Source organism: Aotus nancymaae, unplaced genomic scaffold (genome assembly GCF_030222135.1).
Source record: "Aotus nancymaae isolate 86718 unplaced genomic scaffold, 86718_ANA_hifiasm-v0.15.2.pri h1tg000064l_1, whole genome shotgun sequence".
Taxonomy (NCBI): Eukaryota; Metazoa; Chordata; class Mammalia; order Primates; family Aotidae; genus Aotus; species Aotus nancymaae.
Window position 1 is genome coordinate 24026227 of NW_026988479.1, and position 18039 is coordinate 24044265.

Sequence of the window (18039 nt, forward strand, 5' to 3'; positions counted from 1 at the left end):
TCCGCAGAGCTGGACTGTACCAGGTCCAGCTGTGCTTGCTGTGAAACTCTCAATTCAGAAAGTTTCAGATTGCTGATCTTTGTGGGGGTGGGACCCACCGAGCCAGATCACCTGGCTCCCTGTTTCAGCCCTCTTTCTTTCAGTTGAGTGGGTGACTCTGACTCTGTCTCCCAGGCATTCCAGGCACCAGTTGAAACAGCTGCCCAGATATGTGTGGGTTTTTGTGCAGTGACCCACTGCACCAGCTGAAACAGCCATGCTGGAGACTTGTGGCACTTTTCCGCCCAGGAGTCTCCTGGTCTGTGGGCAGTAAAAACTCATTTGGAAATGCGGTGATCACTCACCCTCTTCATTCTCACTGGGAACTGCACTCCAGAGTTGTTCCTATTTGGCCATCTTGGATCCCTCTCTCTGTTTTACATTTTTTAATATCCTAAATGGTACTGTGACCAAAATCATTATAGCTAAATCTTTGTGCACATTCTTAATTGTTTTAACACAAGTAATTCTAAGAAGTACAATTGGAAATGCAAGGATATGCATATTTTTAATCATAAAATGCAGTCACCCAACTGTCCCTCAGAAAGGCATTCCAATTTACATGCTTACAAGGAGAGTGAGAGGAGGCCTATAAGTCTCTTGGGTTTTTATTTTAATACCTAAAGAAAAAAAAACAGGTCTAAATCACTGCCCAGACTTAGTTTTTCCTTAAATCTCTGTTGTTTGTCCAAGCCTCCAGAGTTGACTATAACTAGTGATGGTCAGAACATCCCTCTACCAGGCCAGGTCCTGTCATCAGTACCAGCTCCTGGAGTCCTATCATGAGGGAAACTTAGAGGAAGAAGAAGATGGAAGAATCCAGAAGAAAAGCCCCAGTTCAGTAAAGTCAGAACTCTGGGGTTCCTTCTGCCATACCAGACCCCAGGGGGCCCCAGATGCTTGGAGGATGTTAAGCCCATAATTAGGGAAGGGGTGGTAGGTAAAAATCGACTTACAGAGAATTTGCTACATGCCTGGCATTTCACCTAGAGCTTTATGACCAGTATGTCATTTAACTCCCACAAAAGCCCTACAAAGAGAATGCAATGACAGGATTTAGTCCATTCCAAAATGTGCTTTTTCACATTTAACCACTTCTAAACTAAAAGATTAGGAAGTATGTCATCAACCTTAATTGGCAGCATTTGCTTTCTTTCTTGGAGGTACATAAAATAACAGTGCATTTTATAATCAATGGCATCTTAGATTAATCAACGTCATTCTCCCTGTTGTATATGCAAGGAGGACAAGGCACAGAGAGGTTAAGTAAATTGTCCAACATCACCTTCAGGGAGTAAGTTGCGGAGCCTTGATTAGACTTCTGATCTAGCTGACTTCAGGCCTCAACTTTAGCCCACAAGTTTGTCTGACTCAAGCTTCAGCCCATCAGACCAGCTCTCTCAATCAACCCTGCTCCTGCCATACCAAATGAGACTCAAAATAAAGGAAAACTACAATTCCAACAGCAGCCAGTATCTCCAAGTTCCTGAATTCCAGGTATTTAAAAAATAAAATAAAATTCAAAAAACTGTAGCTACTACTTATGGAACACATATCACTGCCAAAAACAATGCCAAGCTCTCTACAGATACAATCTCATTTTTTCCCCCTGAAAAACCAGACACTATCTTTTTTTGTTGCATGACATTTAGACCACTTTTCTCCTTCAATTTGTACCAGATTCATGCAGAAACTGTAAAAAATAACTAGAACATATTAGTCTATTATGTAAAGTAATATTATCCTTTCCCTACCTCTAGTTGAGACAACTTTTTTCCATTTCTGACTTTCGTTCTTCTACATAGTATGTCCTAAGCTGTAAATAATTTGATCATATCCTTCTTCCTTGGTTTTAACAAATGAAGATATTATCTACTATGAAAGATGAGAAATTGGTTTATTTGCTTTATTGTTTTTTCCTCCTCTAATCCAAATACTTATAAGGTATTGTTTTTTGATTGGCAATCTTGGTAGTTTAAAAATATATACTTAGTGGTTACCAGGAGCTGAGAGACAGGGATAGTGGGGAGTTATTGTTCAATAGATATAGAATTTCAGTTTGGGATGATGAAGAAGTTCTGGAGGTGGATAGGTTGTGAATGTACTTAGTGCCATAGTGAATTGTACACTTAAAAAATTATTAAAATGGAAAATTTTATGTTATGTATATTGTATCACATATAAAAAAGAATTCAAAATTACCAAATTAGAAAAGAAGCATACTTAATGAGGTAGGTATTTTAACAATTCCCATTCTATATAGGTTAAGTAACTTGTCAAAGATGACACAACTAATAGAAGATTTGAAACCAACTTTTCTCTGACTCAGCAACTCCAACTTGCCCATTCAGAGTTCCTGCCCATTCCTCTCCACTCCTGTGCAGAGAATGTGTATGCAATCTTTCGCTCATTCAGCCTATTAGATGTTTTCTCCGAGGGCCTACTTTGCTCCAGATGCTGTCTTAGCTGCTAGGAATCCTGTAGCAGACTGACACAAGTCAGCGCTCAGCATTCACCTGTTTCCGCACGCTCACCTTAAACAACATGCGCACCTCCTGGTCCTCATTCTCCAGCGCCCAGAGCTGCCTCCGAGCAGCTTCCTGCAGGGGTCCATTTACACACCTCCTGGAGCGGCTCTTTACACAGAAGGAGAGTGTCAGGTCTTAAAGAGAACAGATACAGAAGGATCAGGCTAGAAATGGAATAACAAGGAAGAAAGAGTTAGATAAACCCACAGTGTTTCCCCTGTATGTTTAACTGAACCTTCAACAGGTATCCTCATTAGTTACAGATTAAAGTGGCCTTAACACTCCTCAGATCACCCCTTTAAATTGTCCTTCCTAGAGGAAAAACACATACTGAACCCAGGAGGGCTCTGGATTTGTAGGAGTTGATGCACTCACGTTGGTTATTTCTGCTTTGCCCTGGGTTTATTCCTACACTGCCTGGCGCTGACGTAATGATGTTGACACAGGACCAGCTAGGACATACATTGCTCCCTGTGAATGATGTATGAAAGTTTAGAATCAGTAGGACTTTATTCATATTTAAGGAAATGTACTTATATGTCAAAGTTATCATATGTTATAGACAGACATTTTGTGCATTACACAAAAACGCATACATTTTCTCTAACCTGTTTTTTCTGATACTGCAATTATTAATGTTTGTCAAGGTAATTAGTTAATGTATTAAAGTCTACCTTTAATTTCTCCAGAATGCACATTCATTTAACAGATACTTATTGAGAGCCTCCCAGAAGCTAGAAGCTGTTTTATGGGCTCCTTAGCAGAGAACAAAACAGTCCTGTTCTGATGGAGCTTGTATTCTTCTTGGCAAGTGAGTAACTAGACAAGTAATTCTACAAACACAATAGTTTCAGATGGAGAAGAGTGCTATAAAAAAAAAATTAATGGGGTCTAGAGACAGAGAGATGGAGTGCTTGAAGGCAGGGGATGCCTTTGGATAGTATTGTCGAGAAAGGCCACACTGAGGAGGTTCATCATATAATTGCACTTGCAATGTGTCTTCTTTAGACAGTAATTAGCACAATAAACCAAGAAGGCATTGGAATAGATTATCACAGAGGTCTCACTTCCAGCCCCCACTTGCCAGGACCTTTGCAAATTCCTCAGCACACATCAGAGATGACCCTTATTATGCTGACCTGAGTCTACAAGGCAGCTGTGGACTTCTACCTTTAAAAGGCCTGTTTTCAACCTAGAAGTCCTGAAAATGCTATGGCTGCAAACAAGCTCTTCTATGACATTATTAAATGACCTGACTTTGATATAAACTTCATGTGGGTGTTTGTTCTAGTCCGTTCCTCCTAGGCTTGTGCTCCAATTTCATGCAACCCCTTCTTCTTCAGCACCCTGCATCTGTCCAGGCTTCCATCTGGTAGCCTCATGGCATGCTGAGCTCTAGGAGGAGGTACAGTGCAAAGATGAAGCCCCGGGAGGGGTCATGCAGGCTCCAGCTCAAGGCTTGACTATGCCCCTGAATAACTGTGCCATCCTAAACAATTAATCGCCTCTCTATGAATGACTTTTCCCATTAGCAAAATGGCTTTTATAGTACCTGTTCCACAGGGGTTTTAAGATGCTTATTAGGCCGGGCACAGTGGCTCATGCCTTTAATCCTGGCACTTTGGGAGGTCAAGAGAGGAGGAGAGCTTGAGCTTAGGAGTTCAAGACCAGTTTAAGACATGGCAAAACCCTGTCTTCTGACCCACCCCCAAAAAAATACATATACACACACACACACACACACACACACACACACACACACACATATAGTAGTCAGATATGGTGGCCTGCGCATGGTGGTACACACCTGTAGCCCAGTTATTTGGAGGCTGAGATAGGATGGCGTGAGCACAGGAGGCTGAGATCACAGTGAGTCAACATCACACCACTGCACTCCAGTCTGGGAAATGGAGCAAGATCCTGCCTCCAAAAAAAATGCTTCCTAATAAGATCATGCATATAAATCCTTTTGCTCAGTGCCTGGTACATATTAAATATTCAGTAAACACATTAAGCATTAGCTGTTGCCCCTGCTCACCTCCCCACACCAGCAAGTACTGCTCATGGCTGGCTGTCTTCAGGTGATCATACCTATTAACTTTGGCAATAACTGATTCTGTGATTTCTTTCTACCAAACCCATCTTATCTATCCTTCCAAAACCTGATCCAAAATCCCTGTTCAAATCTCTTAGAGTAGACCCTGCTGCCTAACAGGGCCTTTGGTGTGAATCTCCTTGCACTGCCCATGAATCCACGTGTATGGAACTCAAAAGACCTGGACTTAAAGATCTCAACCATGAGAACTGATACTTAAAGCAGAAACTCTGTGTCCACAGTGGGATCCTACAGTGCCCTCTGCATCACTAAAGCAGGGAGAAAGTCAAGCTCAATATAGTTTTCAGGAAATGTATTGTGTCACAGCTGAATCCTTCTCAAAGTCAGTTCTGTAATTGTGATAATATGTCTGACTGATTCTGTCTGCAACTGTACCGCATTAAGGAGAGGTTGGCAGCTATAGCCATCTCCCCTTCTCACTCCGTGACCTTCCTGGAAACAGCATCAGGGTGGAAACTGCTGAAAGATGGACAAGTTCAGCCCGAGGTCAGTTCAGTTTTACCTACAGATACCCTTTGTTCACTGGCCTTCATGCACTGATAAGGCAAAATGCTGACCCTACAGCATTCATGAAACAACAGATGGTAATTCAGGTTTTTTTCAAGGGTGGTCCAAGCTGACAGACAGATAAGCAGATTGACACAGTATCAAGAAAGAAAGGGCAGTTTTCAATCAAGAAGTTTGACAGAATTTGAAATTGGGCCCATGGCCATACCACCCTGAACATGCTTGATCTCATCTGAAATTGGGAAAAGAAAGAACCCCATATGACATGTATGCAATATCTATTTACATGGTCCAGATCCTTTACATATTTCTAACCTTTTTCACAAGTCTGTATTTTGTATTACAGGGAGAGCTATATTTATGGAGGGTGAAGGAACATCATGGTTTTGAATAAGGCCCTTCCTGATCATATGTCACCTGTGTCACAATGAAGTCACTTTCCTCTCTGAGACTGTTTCCCATCAGCTAAATGGAGATTTGGGCACTTCCACCTAGCAATGAGCATGCAAAAATGGGAAAAACATGTGAGGATCACTTGGCACATGAACTGCCCTCTAAAATGGTCCCATCTGCTGTATAACAGAAATCAAGTTGTCTACAGGTTTGTCCTCAGAGTTTCCGGTACAGGGTTCAGCACAGGTGCACCTTTCCTCTGATGACAATTTTCTCTTTGCAGGCATCATTAATGTCTTTTAAAGGGGATTTTGTGAGAGATGTGTATTAAGAATAAGATTTTTTTCACATTAATTTCAAAACATTTTCTGCTTCTGCAAGATTTATACAGATGCCCTTCTGCTCAAGCTAATCTCACTTCACATATTCATTTATTTATTTATTTATTTAATAAATATTCACTCGGAACCTACTATATATAAAGTACTATGTTAGGTATCATATAGCATGTAAAAGTGACTTCCACGTATTCATTTGACCATTCATGTATTCATTTGTTTACTTATTCTGAGGCAGCCTCAACCTCCCAGGCTGAGGCAGTCCTACCACCTCACTCCCTCAAGTAGCTGGGACTGCAGGCATATGCCACTACGTCTGGTTAATTTTTTGATTTTTTTAGAGATGAGGTCTTGCTATGTTGCCCAGGCTGGGCCCCAACTCCTGGGCTCAAGTGATCTCCCATCTCAGCCTCCCAAAGTTCAGGGATTACAGGCATGAGCCACCCCATGCAGCCCATGTATTTATTTATCAAACATATTCTGAGCACCAATAATGTAAGAACAACTCTTTGAGGTACGATGTTGAATATAAATATTTTTAATTACCCCTATGTCTCAATACCTTCAAATCTAATTTGTGACATACTTTCTTTAACAAAGCAAATAAGTATGGAGCTCCTAATAAGTGCCAGATTGTGACGAGCTTTGAGTGAAAGCTTGAGAAAGTTAAAATTAATCTTGTAGGCAATAGAGTGCAACAGAAGATTTGTGAACAAGCAAATACCATAGTCAAAATCTTTTCATCAAGAGGAAAAGAGGGAAGGGGCTCTTCAAATGGCAGAGATAAAGAGGTTATTGTAATATTCGACATGGAAGAATAGGGCTTGTCTTTGGGATTTGGATACCTGGATTCATGTTCTGTGGCAGAAAACATTTTTCCTTGTATTCAGATGAGGCTATACACTCACTCGAAACAGTTGGATCCTTGGAAGGAGTTTCTTTACCTAGAGAAGATGAAATAAAAGGTCATTTGTAGAGTGTAAGGAAGTTGAAAACAAGTTATAAGCAAGGCTGTAGTTTTTGTCAAGTGACAACTTTTTTCCAGGATTGGTGGCATAGAAGAATTCTAATTGTTATCACCATTGCCTTATAATTATCTAAGCTATTATCAAAGAACTGTCATACATGCTATCTCAATCCAGCAGCAGTCTGGGTATGCCCATCTTATTAAAAAAGCAGATCTCCATTCGCATATCAAACTAAGTCTCATGGCTTAGAACACTGAAGGTGCTCAATATACATTGAGCCTACACAGGTCATCACAGGTCTGACCACAGCAAGGCTTAAGGTTCAATGGGGGTAGATAATCCCAGAAGTTTGGGAGGTCAAGGGAGGGAAGGGCTGGAGTGGAGACAGACACTGGCATCATTAGGGAGATAACTGGGGTGTAGTTGTAATGGCCCTGAAATGTGTGATTGTCCCCAGCTGTCCTTCTGTCTACCCATTAAATAGGATCCTGTCAGGCATCTCTTTCTTTCCAACTCTCTGAAAAGCTACTGTCTTCACAACTGTAGAAGTGGAGTGAAAAGGAGAAGAAAGAAGATCAAGACACAGGCTAGAGCTGGGAAGGAGAAAACTTGGATGGCAGAGAGTTGAAAAGAAAGAAGATGGTACAAGTATAAAGCATAATGAAGTAGATACAGAGGGAAATGTCAAAAACATTTGCTGTAGAACATGGGTCTCCTTTCTGTCATCCCCAAAGTACAACAAGGAAGCTCAAGTCCTTCACCCATTAATTTTGGTTGTTGGATTCTGTCTTTTTTTCCACAAACCCGTTCAAGAACTGTACCATGGAGTCAGAATGTCATAAGCATTACCTGGTCCTGAAAAGCAGAGTTAGGGAACCTTGGCTCAACCACTATTTGTGTGTCACTCATTTAATTTGCTTACAGAATTGTGCATCAGAGCCAAAAATGCCTACCAAGTTTTGCATCGTGGATCTGTGCTTCTAATGATACAGCCCAACAATGTAACATGGGTGAAGCAGTCACACTCACTTCTGGTTAATGTTGAACCTAAATGCTCATATTGCTGATGATAGCCTGTGTCTCCATTCAGTGTCTATGGAGGGAGATTTTGACACCCAAGTTGAGGACCTTCCATTTCTTCACAGTGGGAGCAATTAGCACTGTTTTTGGGGATGTACAGGAAGAATGAAGTGGATTTCAGCTTGAAAAGGCAGAAGCAGGGGCCCAGCAGCTCTTCATCCAGTAAATCTTGTTAGCTGTTCAATGCTGAAAGCTAAGCAGCCTAGCTGGAAACCTGGCAGCAATGAGCTATATTCGAACAGGATGATTTTTCAGTTCTGCCCTGAGGAACCAAAAGCAACTGCAGAAAAAAGGCACTGGCTTGGGAATAATGAGAAATGAGAATGAGCACAAATCAAATTTTCCCATACATGAGTTCAGGGAGCTTGGGCAAGATACTTCACCTCTCCACTGTGTGAGTTTTCACTTTCCCCACTTATAAATGAAAGACTGATCTAAATTAGTGCTTTCAAACCCCAGCTGCCTATTTGAATCATCTAGGTTGCCTTTTAAAAATATTGTTTCATCCCTAGAGGTTCAGATTTATAGATTTTTTAAAATAAGTTCTTCAAAAGATTCTAATTTGAGCCAGTGTTGAGAACCATATGTCTACATTGATGCTTCTGAAATTTATTGTACCTATGAATCACCTATGGATATTGATAAATGATGATTCTCCTTCAGTGTTTGAAAGCTGAGGTTCTGCATTTCTGATGTGTTCACAGGTGATTCTCCTCTTGCTGCTCCCAGGACCACACTTGGAGTGGCAGCCTGCTTCCCTGGGACAAAGTTTGACCATAGACTACAGCAAACCCACAAATATCCTCTTTATTGTTTTCAGGCCCACACAGTGAATTTTTAATTCGAACTGCTTGACATCATTTAGAAATTGACATGTTTCACTTAACCCAGATGCTTGGATTTGTTTTGAAACATGGCAGATCTGTAGCCCAGGAGCCTCATTGTCATATGACAACAATTAGCTGGGGCCGAGTGGTTGCTGTTCCTCTACGGGGCATTTGTTCTCCAGCCACCATGGTCCCCACCCTATTCCATCACTCATTTATACCTGGCCCTGACAAGTTTACAAGTCTATCCCTGCTGTAGACTTCTCTGAGAAAATGCAACAGCCTGACAATAAGGGCTTGCGAGATGAGCCCACCTTGAAGAAGGGAAGTCAAGGATGGAGACCGTAGCTTGGGGAAAGGATTTTTAAGCTTTTTAAGGATTTGTGAGGATTAGAGCAGAAAAAATTGCAAGGTTTTGCAAAATGTGGCTTGTGTATGTCTGTATCAGAATTTTTTAGATAATTGCTTTTAAAAAGATGTCTATACAAAAAAAACTTATAGAAAATATAGAAGACTATCTACTTGATGTTGTCAGTGATTTCCTAAACAGGATGGAAAAAGTGCTACCCTCAAAAGGAATAATGGATAAATTGTAATACATTAAAATTAGAAACTTCTATTAATCGAAAGATGCAATTAAGAGACTGAAAAGCAAGTGACAGTACAAGAAAATGTTGACCATATATATGTATAGTCATCAAATAACTAAAACATAGAACATGTAAGGAATGCCAAAAATCTTTGAGAAATAGGTAGCCAGTCCACCAGAAAAATGGACAAAAGGCTTGAATAGGCTTTTCACCAAAGACAATATTAATAAATACACGGAAATTTGTTTCACCTCATTAGGGAAATGAAAATTAAAACCACAGTGGAACACAACTACACAGACTGGCTAAAATAAAACACAGATAAAGTCAAGTGTTTGTGAGGATATAGAGCAACTAGAATATCCATATACTGCAAGTGTGACAATAAACTGAAGTTCTATCTTTGGAAAACTTACAGTGTCAATTCAAGCTAAAAATATGCATGCACTAAGACCAAAAGACATCCACTAAAATATTAGGAGCAGCACTATCTATAAGAACCCAAACTTGGCTGCAATTCAAATGTCAGTCTACCTAGAATGGACAAGTAAATGATGTATATATAACATATAGTTAAATCTAATACAGCAAGCCACCAGTCATGGTGGCACATGACTACCATCTCAGCTACTTGGGAGGCTGAGGCTAGAGGATCATTTCAGCCCAGGAGTTCAAGCCCAGCCCAGGCAACGTAGCAAGACCCATCCCAAAAGAATTAATTAAATAAATAAATCCAACACAACAATGAGAATGAATGAATTACAACTTTATAAAACAATATCGATAAGTATATTCAGTTGTGAAAAGTCACCACACTGTACACATGATTTCATGCACAATTCTATATAAATGGTAAAAAAATTTAAATCCTCTTAAAGCCTTTACTGATCTCAACATTCTTTTTTAAACTTTTATTTTAGGTTTTGGGGTACATGTGAAGGTTTGGTACCTAGGTAAACTTCTATCATGGAGGTTTGTTATACAGATTATTTAATCACCCAGGTATTAAGCTCAGTACTAAATAGTTATCTTTTCTGCTCCTCTCCCTTCTCCCACCCTTCACCCTCAAGTAGACCCTAGTGTTTGTTGTTTTCTTCTTTTTGTTCATAAGTTCTCATCATTTAGCTCCCACCTATAAGTGAGGACATGTGGTATTTGGTTTTCTGTTCCTGAATTAGTTTGCTAAGAATAATGGCCTTGAGCTCCATCTATGTCCCATGAAAGACATGCTCTCATTCCTTTTTACAGCTGCATAGTATTTTATGGTGTATATGTGTTAGTGGTAAATTTTTATGAAAAGCTGATTTTTTTAAATATTCTTGGAGCCCCTCTCTATCTACTCTACTTTGGAATATCTAGGGGTAGAACCCTGAGGTGTGCCTTTTTAATAAGCACTCTGGATATTTCTGATGTCTTCTAGAATGTAAGAATGCTCAAGCCAATTCACCAGAGACCTTGGATCCCATGAGCCAGAAGGGCAGCTCTTGGAGAAACAATAAGGAAGTTGGAAAATTAGAGTGTATTCTATAACAGGAAAAACAGCCAATAGTTACCCATGGTTTGACCATTTACATAATTCTTTTACATGTGCAGTTACATATGTTTCAAACACGAAGAAGTTTGAAAACTTGAGCTGGGCCATGGTAAAGAATCAGAGATGATTCAAGGCAACAAAAAATTGTCATATAGAATAAATTACCTTAGAAAAAATGTATGATTTTTTAATAACTGAAAGAAAATAAGCCAAAAGGTTTATGGTAGTTATTGCTGAGTCATTTTAACAATCTTTTTGATAGTTTTCATCTACTTTCCAAATGTTCTATTTTTTCTTTTATGTAGTCACATCTAAATATTATTTAACTGAAATATCAGTTTTTGAAAGATAAAAGTTTTGTATATTAAAGATGATAACACAATCTACTAACAATACAGGCTGCTGATTAATCATTGTTTTAATATTAATACTTTACTATTTAAATTCCATCTTTGACAATTGGCCCAGTAATATCGGTAATATTCTTTTTATTATATTTTCTTCTTCAGTATAGAATGCAGTCTAGGGTCAAGTATTACATTTAGTTGTTAAATATCTTTAGCCTCCTTTCATCTGGAACATTTCCATATGCTTTTTTTAATGACATTTTTTTCTCTGATGATATTGACATTTTTTAATGATAAAGCCCCTCCTCCACCCTTCTTTTAGTTTTTGTTCAACTTTTATTTTAAGTTCAGGGGTGCATGTGCAGGATGTGCAGTTCTGTTATATAGGTAAACGTATGCCATGGTGATTTGCTGCACAGATCATCCCATCACCTAGGTATTTAGCCCAGCATCCATTTATTGTCTATTTCAAAATGTGGAACACTTCACAAATTTGCATGTCATCTTGCACAGGGGTCATGCTAACCTTCTCTGTATCTTTCCAATTTTAGCATATGTGCTACCAAAGCAAGCACTCTATTTTTCACATATTCTGTAATGACCATGCATTTGTTTTCTAACACTGAAGGCAGGTAGAGAAGTGGCTAAGGATATGCAGCAATCAGACAGTCCTGGACTCTAACCCTGGTGTCATCATTAGCCATGTGACCCATGTGAACCCAGTCTATGTGGAGGTGGCTCTCTCCCTAGCTCCAAAAGTGAGCACATGATTCAGGCATAATCCAAATGGGTTATGCGGTGCCATGGTCACATGATCAAAGTTAAGCCAATGGGAATTAGTTCTAGGACCCTCATCAGTACACTTAGCGAGGAGATTTCTTTTCACTGCACCAGAAGCTATGAATACATTAGCCTGGAGTTGTGGTGCCCACCACAAAGAGAAAGCCCATTTGACATTGAGTCCAGCTCACACAAACAGAGCTTAGGAAAGATAGCTTTCTGATAATATCATCTGAACACCTTGATTTAGCAATATCTGAAGAAAAAAACTTGGACTTTCAGTTATTAATCAATAAATTCCTTTCAATATAAGCTAGTTTTATTTTCATTATTATTTATCAGAAAAAGTTACTAACACTCAATTCAGAAAAACATTGAGATTTATTTGTAAACTGCCAAACTGGTTTCCAAAGAGGTTATAACATTTTGTATTCCTACCAGTACTGTGTGAGAGTTCTAGTTGCTCCACATCCTCACTAACACTTGATATTATCAGTCTTTTTAATTTGAGCCATTCTAAGTAGGTATGCCATTTTATCAGATTGTTTCCATTTGCATTTCCTTAATGACTTATGACATTAATCATTTTTTCACGTGCTTATTAGTCATCCATATATTTTTTATATGAAAGTGTCCATTCCAACATTTTGCAATTGTTGTCGGGTTATTTATCTTATCATTATTGAGTTGTAAGAGCTTTTTTATTAATATACTTGTTCTGAATATGATTCCCTAGTTGATGGCTTGCTTTTTATGTTCTTGGCAGATGTATTTAAGTGGGAGGAAAACAGGATAGGGTGGGAATGAGCTTTGTACACACATGGGATGGTAGAAGCCACCCTGCACATGCCAGGGAGGTGGGTGGTTGTGGGACCAAATGGGTAAGTATGGTAGGGTCAAGATGGGGGAGTACTTTAAGGCAGGCAGGGGCATTTAGAATGGATACAGTAAGCAATGGGGAGATGTGAAATGTTCTTGAGTTTGGGAATGGTATAACAAAAGTAAAAAAGTTCTACTTGGGATAACATGGGAAGGACCAAGAGAAAAAAACACAGTAGGCGGGGAGACCAGCTGAAAAGGTGCCATGAAAATCCAGGGATGTGAGTGTCAGAATGTGGGCTGTGATCCTGGCAATGAGAAGTGGGGGCATATAGTGAATGAGGCTATATTTTAAAACAAGAAAAGAGAAGGCATCTTTGCATATTAAATATGAGGGATAAAGGTGGGGAAGCAGCAAGAATTGCAGAAAATGAATGAAGGAAGGGATTTAAAAGATCACCTAAGTCCACTCCCAATTTTACTGTTGAGAAACTAAGGCCCAGAGAGAAGTCCGGATTTTACTGAGATCACACAGCAAATTAGCAAAAGAGCCAGAGGCCATCCAAATCAATGGATATAGACCTTACCATTTTCACTACATTAACCTGACCTCAGAACTCTAAAGTCTCGGGCCTCTGATCAGGGAAACATCTTACAACAGCTTGCTGAAAATGAGAATTCACCTTCATTTCTCCTCTCTCAATCTCTCTTTGCTCCTACAAACCCGCCACCATGCTCAACTTTAAACAGAAGACTAAACAGTAAACATTTCTCTGCATTTTTTTCCTCTACCCACACCAACAACCCTACCATCAGCAGTTTTTAATGATGTAAACCCACTTGCTCCTTCTTGGGAGGAATAGCATGTTAGAACTACAGCTACATCTATCCACATTAATGTATCTTAGATCATAATATTTAGCCAAATATAAAAGTTGCATTATGATATCATTTTGTTTAAGTTTTAAAGTTTTAAAGTCTGCAAAACAATTCTTTGTATGATTGTGAGTTTATGAATATGTAGTAAAAGCACATTAACTACTGAATTCATGAAATTGATTATGTGGAGAGAGAAGGCGAATCCGATTGGAAAGAGATATCCAGGGGCCCCTAAGTATGTTGGTGATGTTTTACTTATTCAAAAAGTAAGAGAAAGAAAAAAGTAAAGTTATAAAGATAAAATGGCATAATGCGAAAATTTGTTACAGCTAGATGGTGGTATAATTATTCTAATATTCTCTATTATCAGTATGTTTCAAATGCTTTACACCTCTTTTAAAATTCAAAAGTGAAGCATCATTTACTATTGTCAGCATTCACCCTTGATCTCCTGTTATTATCCTGATAATTCACATTTATCAAAAAGGTTAAAAGGAAAGTTACAAGCACCAGTGATCAACAGAGGCAAATGTATCTCTTCCACATCTTCTGTTTAAGGGCGTAAATCAGCCAAATTTCTTCAAATAAGTATTGAAAATAAGGGAGAAGTACTAGAAGCTTTTCAATCAACAAACTGTGACATGACTTTTTCTGTGATCCAAAGTGAGCAACTATAGTTTATTAAACAATGGCAAGAAAAAACTCATAGATAGGGTGGGGAGGTCAGAGATGATTAATAGGAACTTATCAGAACCTATCCTCTCACCATGTGCAGTCAGGAGACTTCTGTGAGCAATGGAGAGCCATCCCAGGGAACAGATGCTGCAGGCAGAGTCCACATGTAAGAATGCAGCTGCCTGGAGTAGTCAGAGTCAATGTTCATTATTGCATTACTCCATGAAAACCAGCCTGCCAGCTCAAGAACCTTCTCTTTTCCTGTATCCCTTAGCCCTGAGGACTCTGTCTGTTCTCCGCTGTTAACTCCCATTTAAATAGACACAAAGCAGAAGTAGCCTGGGAAACATGAGCATGGACTTCTCCAGGCCAGTAAGGAATTAGGAGGAGGTGATGTGGGAGTGGTCCATATTAACTAACGATAAAACAGCCCATAGTTACTGAAGGGTAATCAAAATCCAGACCCTGTGAGATGTCCATGAGATGAATTATTCAACTTAATGTTCACAAAACTTCCATGGAATAAGTACCACCATTAGATGCAGTTTGCAGCCAGGAAAACTGAGGTTCTAAAAACAAGAGAGACTTACTCAGGGTCATACAACTATTAAGTTGCTCCAGGATGGATCTCATACTTTGTTCCTAAAAAAGGAATGAAGTATCTCTAGGATAAATGGGGGAATCTGGAATGGGAATATCCAGATCAACTGGACTTGGACCTACAACACCCATATCAACCTCACTAGGAAAAGGGCCTGGCACATCCGGGGAAGAATATGGAGGAATGGCATGAAAAGTCTCCAGGGAGATACACAGCAGGCTGACTGTTGGTGAAAAGAAGAATTTGGAGTGCCAGCCAGTAATTAATGGCAAAAAGAAGGTGAAAAATGTAAAGTAATTGAATGATAGCGTTATTAAGATTTTGACCTTTGTCAATATTTTGTTTGTTTGTTTTGAGCTGCATAATTGTTCTACAGGAAATCTTTGGTTGAAGGACAGATGTCAAATAAAAGTAGAGCCGCTCTAGGTAGGGATGAGAGGGCACAGGAGCAGAGCTCCCTGAGACACCTCTACACCGCAGTTTACAGCCCTAAAATTGTATAGATGACAAAATGGAGGCCCAGAGAGAGAGTGAGATATACTAAGGTCGTCAAAATGGAATTAACAATGGTTAATTTTATTGTGCTTAACTGTGCACCAGGCTGTTTCACATGTAGATTTAATCCCCACCACAACTCTATGAAGAAGGCATAATCATTTCATAAAAGCTGCAGATAAGGAAACTAAAACACAGAGAAGTTAAATAAGTTGTCAAGGCAAGTAAAAGAACCAAGATCAAATCGAGACACTTTGGCCTCAAAGACCAGGTGAGTAGCCAAGATGATACCTGCCTAACTAGAGTTAGACGGAGTCAGATCTAGAACCCCAATCCCTGACTTCCAGACCAGCGGTCCTGTATGTCTCCCTCCATGCTATTTCTGCTCCTATGGGACACAATGACAATAGGACTTAGGGGGAGGGACTAAAAGTGTTTACATCTGAGAAATCTGGCAATGCGAAATGGTTCATAGCTAAAGTCATGCCTTTTGTGCCAAGGGCATCGTTTGGGGTTTGTATTGCTTATAGTTTTAGGCCCAGGGGCTGCCTTTTTCCAGGAGGCACTCCCTGCTGTAGGTGCCAAGGTGCCTAGGCCAAGACTTCAAGCAGAGGAAGGAGAATACGGTTGCTTGGTTCACTTTAAGGACCTCAAGTGCCTTCTACAAGCCCAAATCATAAGCCTACAGAAGAAAGTTGTCTGTCAGAGAATAGAAAGCCCTTCGCTAGGGGATGCTCCATGGCGGCGCTCCAGGAAGACACAGAGTTCTAACAAGGGTTAGGAATGATTCCTTGGAGCGATGTTCCCCTACCTCCCAAACAAGCCTCCCTCCCCCAATTTATCCCCACATTTCCCCAAAGCCACCACTCTTCTTGATAAACACCACACAAGAGAACACAAGGCCCTACCTTGATTCTCTTCCTAAAAAAAGCAAGAAGGTTGTTTCAGGGAGACCAACCAGCCTGGTTGGCCTGGAACTGACATATCCCAGCAGATTCCTCAGTCCCACACAAACCAGAATGGCTGGTCACCCTAAGTCACTCTCCCATGACTGGACAATTTCTTAGAGCAACAACTCTCCATTGCCTCAACTTGATGCACATTCACACACATGAACACACACAAATCACACTGTAAGAGCTGGAGGCAGGAAACTGTCTGTTTTTCTCCTGTAACAGCAACCCTGACAAAAATAGGCTTGAGTGACTAAGGCCAAGTTTATGACCACCCATAGGCCACAGAGGAACTCACAGCCTGAACTTTCTTCCTGTCCTGGCGAATCTCGGGAAAAAAGGAAGGAAGGGCTTAGTCACACCCTGGGAGTGGCAGCCAGTAGCAGTGCTGCTCAGCTCCTGACAGAATGAGCTCAAAGCCTCTTTCTTCAGGAAAAAATAGATGTTTCAAGGCTTTACTCCCTTTTTACAGAGCCAGCATGACAAACACTTAGCCAGGGAGGAAGGAAAGGCAGCAAGAAAGCACAGCCATCTCCCCATCTTTGGGAGAAAAGTTTCCCCAACCCAGCAGGTCCCTGAGCCTCCACTGGACCATCCACCTCTGCCAAGCCACAGGCCAAGGGCCCCCTGGGAAACTCACCTGGGCCCCAGGTCAGACTCCGCTCCCCGGGGATGCAGAAGCAGCCACCCATGTGTGTACCATCCTACCCTGGCTGAGGCCCCTGGGAACATCAGCCAGAAAAGTGCTGCAAGGGACAGCCTCCCAACGGTGTCCCTCCTCCCGCCTCCTCCCTGGCACACGAGGGACCGAGGCTTGCTCAATGCACAATGAAGCCTTTGATATCCCGGCTACAGCAGGAGGCCCAGGGAGGGTGGGAGGGGCGGCCCAGCCCAGCCTGCAGGCCCACAGCTCTCCCACTGTCAGGCCTGGGGAACAGGGCTCCTCCCTGCCTCTCAGCAGATCGCTTCTTGCCTATCGGCCTGCAGCACATTCCTCGCATTCTAGGATTGAGATACACAGTGTGGTTCTTGTGGGGGCAGCCAGGGCGGGGGAGGAGGGCAGAGAACATCCCAGAGATCAAGACTGCTGTTCTTGCTCCCTCCCTGACTGACTTGGCCCACATGACTGGCCTGCCACCCCTTTAAAGTGATCTCCACCCAGCTTCTCTCTGCAAAGGCCTCCCTTGGCTCTCTGATAAAGTTAGAGCTGTGGGTGCAGCAGCATTTCACCACAACCTAGCAGCATCAATGAGCCAGCTCCTCACTGATGAACACGCAAAGCCCCAGCTGCTGGTGTGCAGGAAGAGAATGCAGGAAATCACCTGATTAAACCCAGCATTTTACAGGTGAGGGGATGAAAAACCAAATACATTGAAGAACCGGGAAAGGTTGGTCAACAGGTACAAAGTTAGGGTTACATAGGAGGAATAAGTTCTAGTGTTCTATTACACAGGAGGGGGACTATAGTTTATAATGTGTCATATATTTCAACATAGAAGAGAGGATTTTGAATGTTCTCATCACACACAAAAAAATGATGTTTGAGATGATGGATATGCTAATTACTTTT

General features: G+C 40.8%; 1 protein-coding gene and 1 non-coding gene across 2 annotated transcripts in view; both read right to left on the reverse strand.

Annotated features, from left to right (window-relative positions):
* The window catches only part of SH3TC2 (SH3 domain and tetratricopeptide repeats 2), a 68634-nt gene extending 51357 nt beyond the window's left edge, over positions 1–17277 (reverse strand). The window contains exons 1-3 of the mRNA XM_021664913.2: positions 17110–17277; positions 6767–6865; positions 2574–2701 (exon numbers count right to left, since the gene is read on the reverse strand). Coding sequence (XP_021520588.2) covers positions 2574–2701; positions 6767–6865; positions 17110–17161 — 279 coding nt within the window. The 5' untranslated portion in view covers positions 17162–17277. The remainder of the gene's footprint in view (positions 1–2573; positions 2702–6766; positions 6866–17109) is intronic.
* On the reverse strand, positions 11737–11842 carry LOC135270710 (U6 spliceosomal RNA). Its single transcript, XR_010338839.1, has one exon. It is a non-coding gene; the product is annotated as a U6 spliceosomal RNA (small nuclear RNA).
* Positions 17278–18039: the final 762 nt, after the last annotated feature.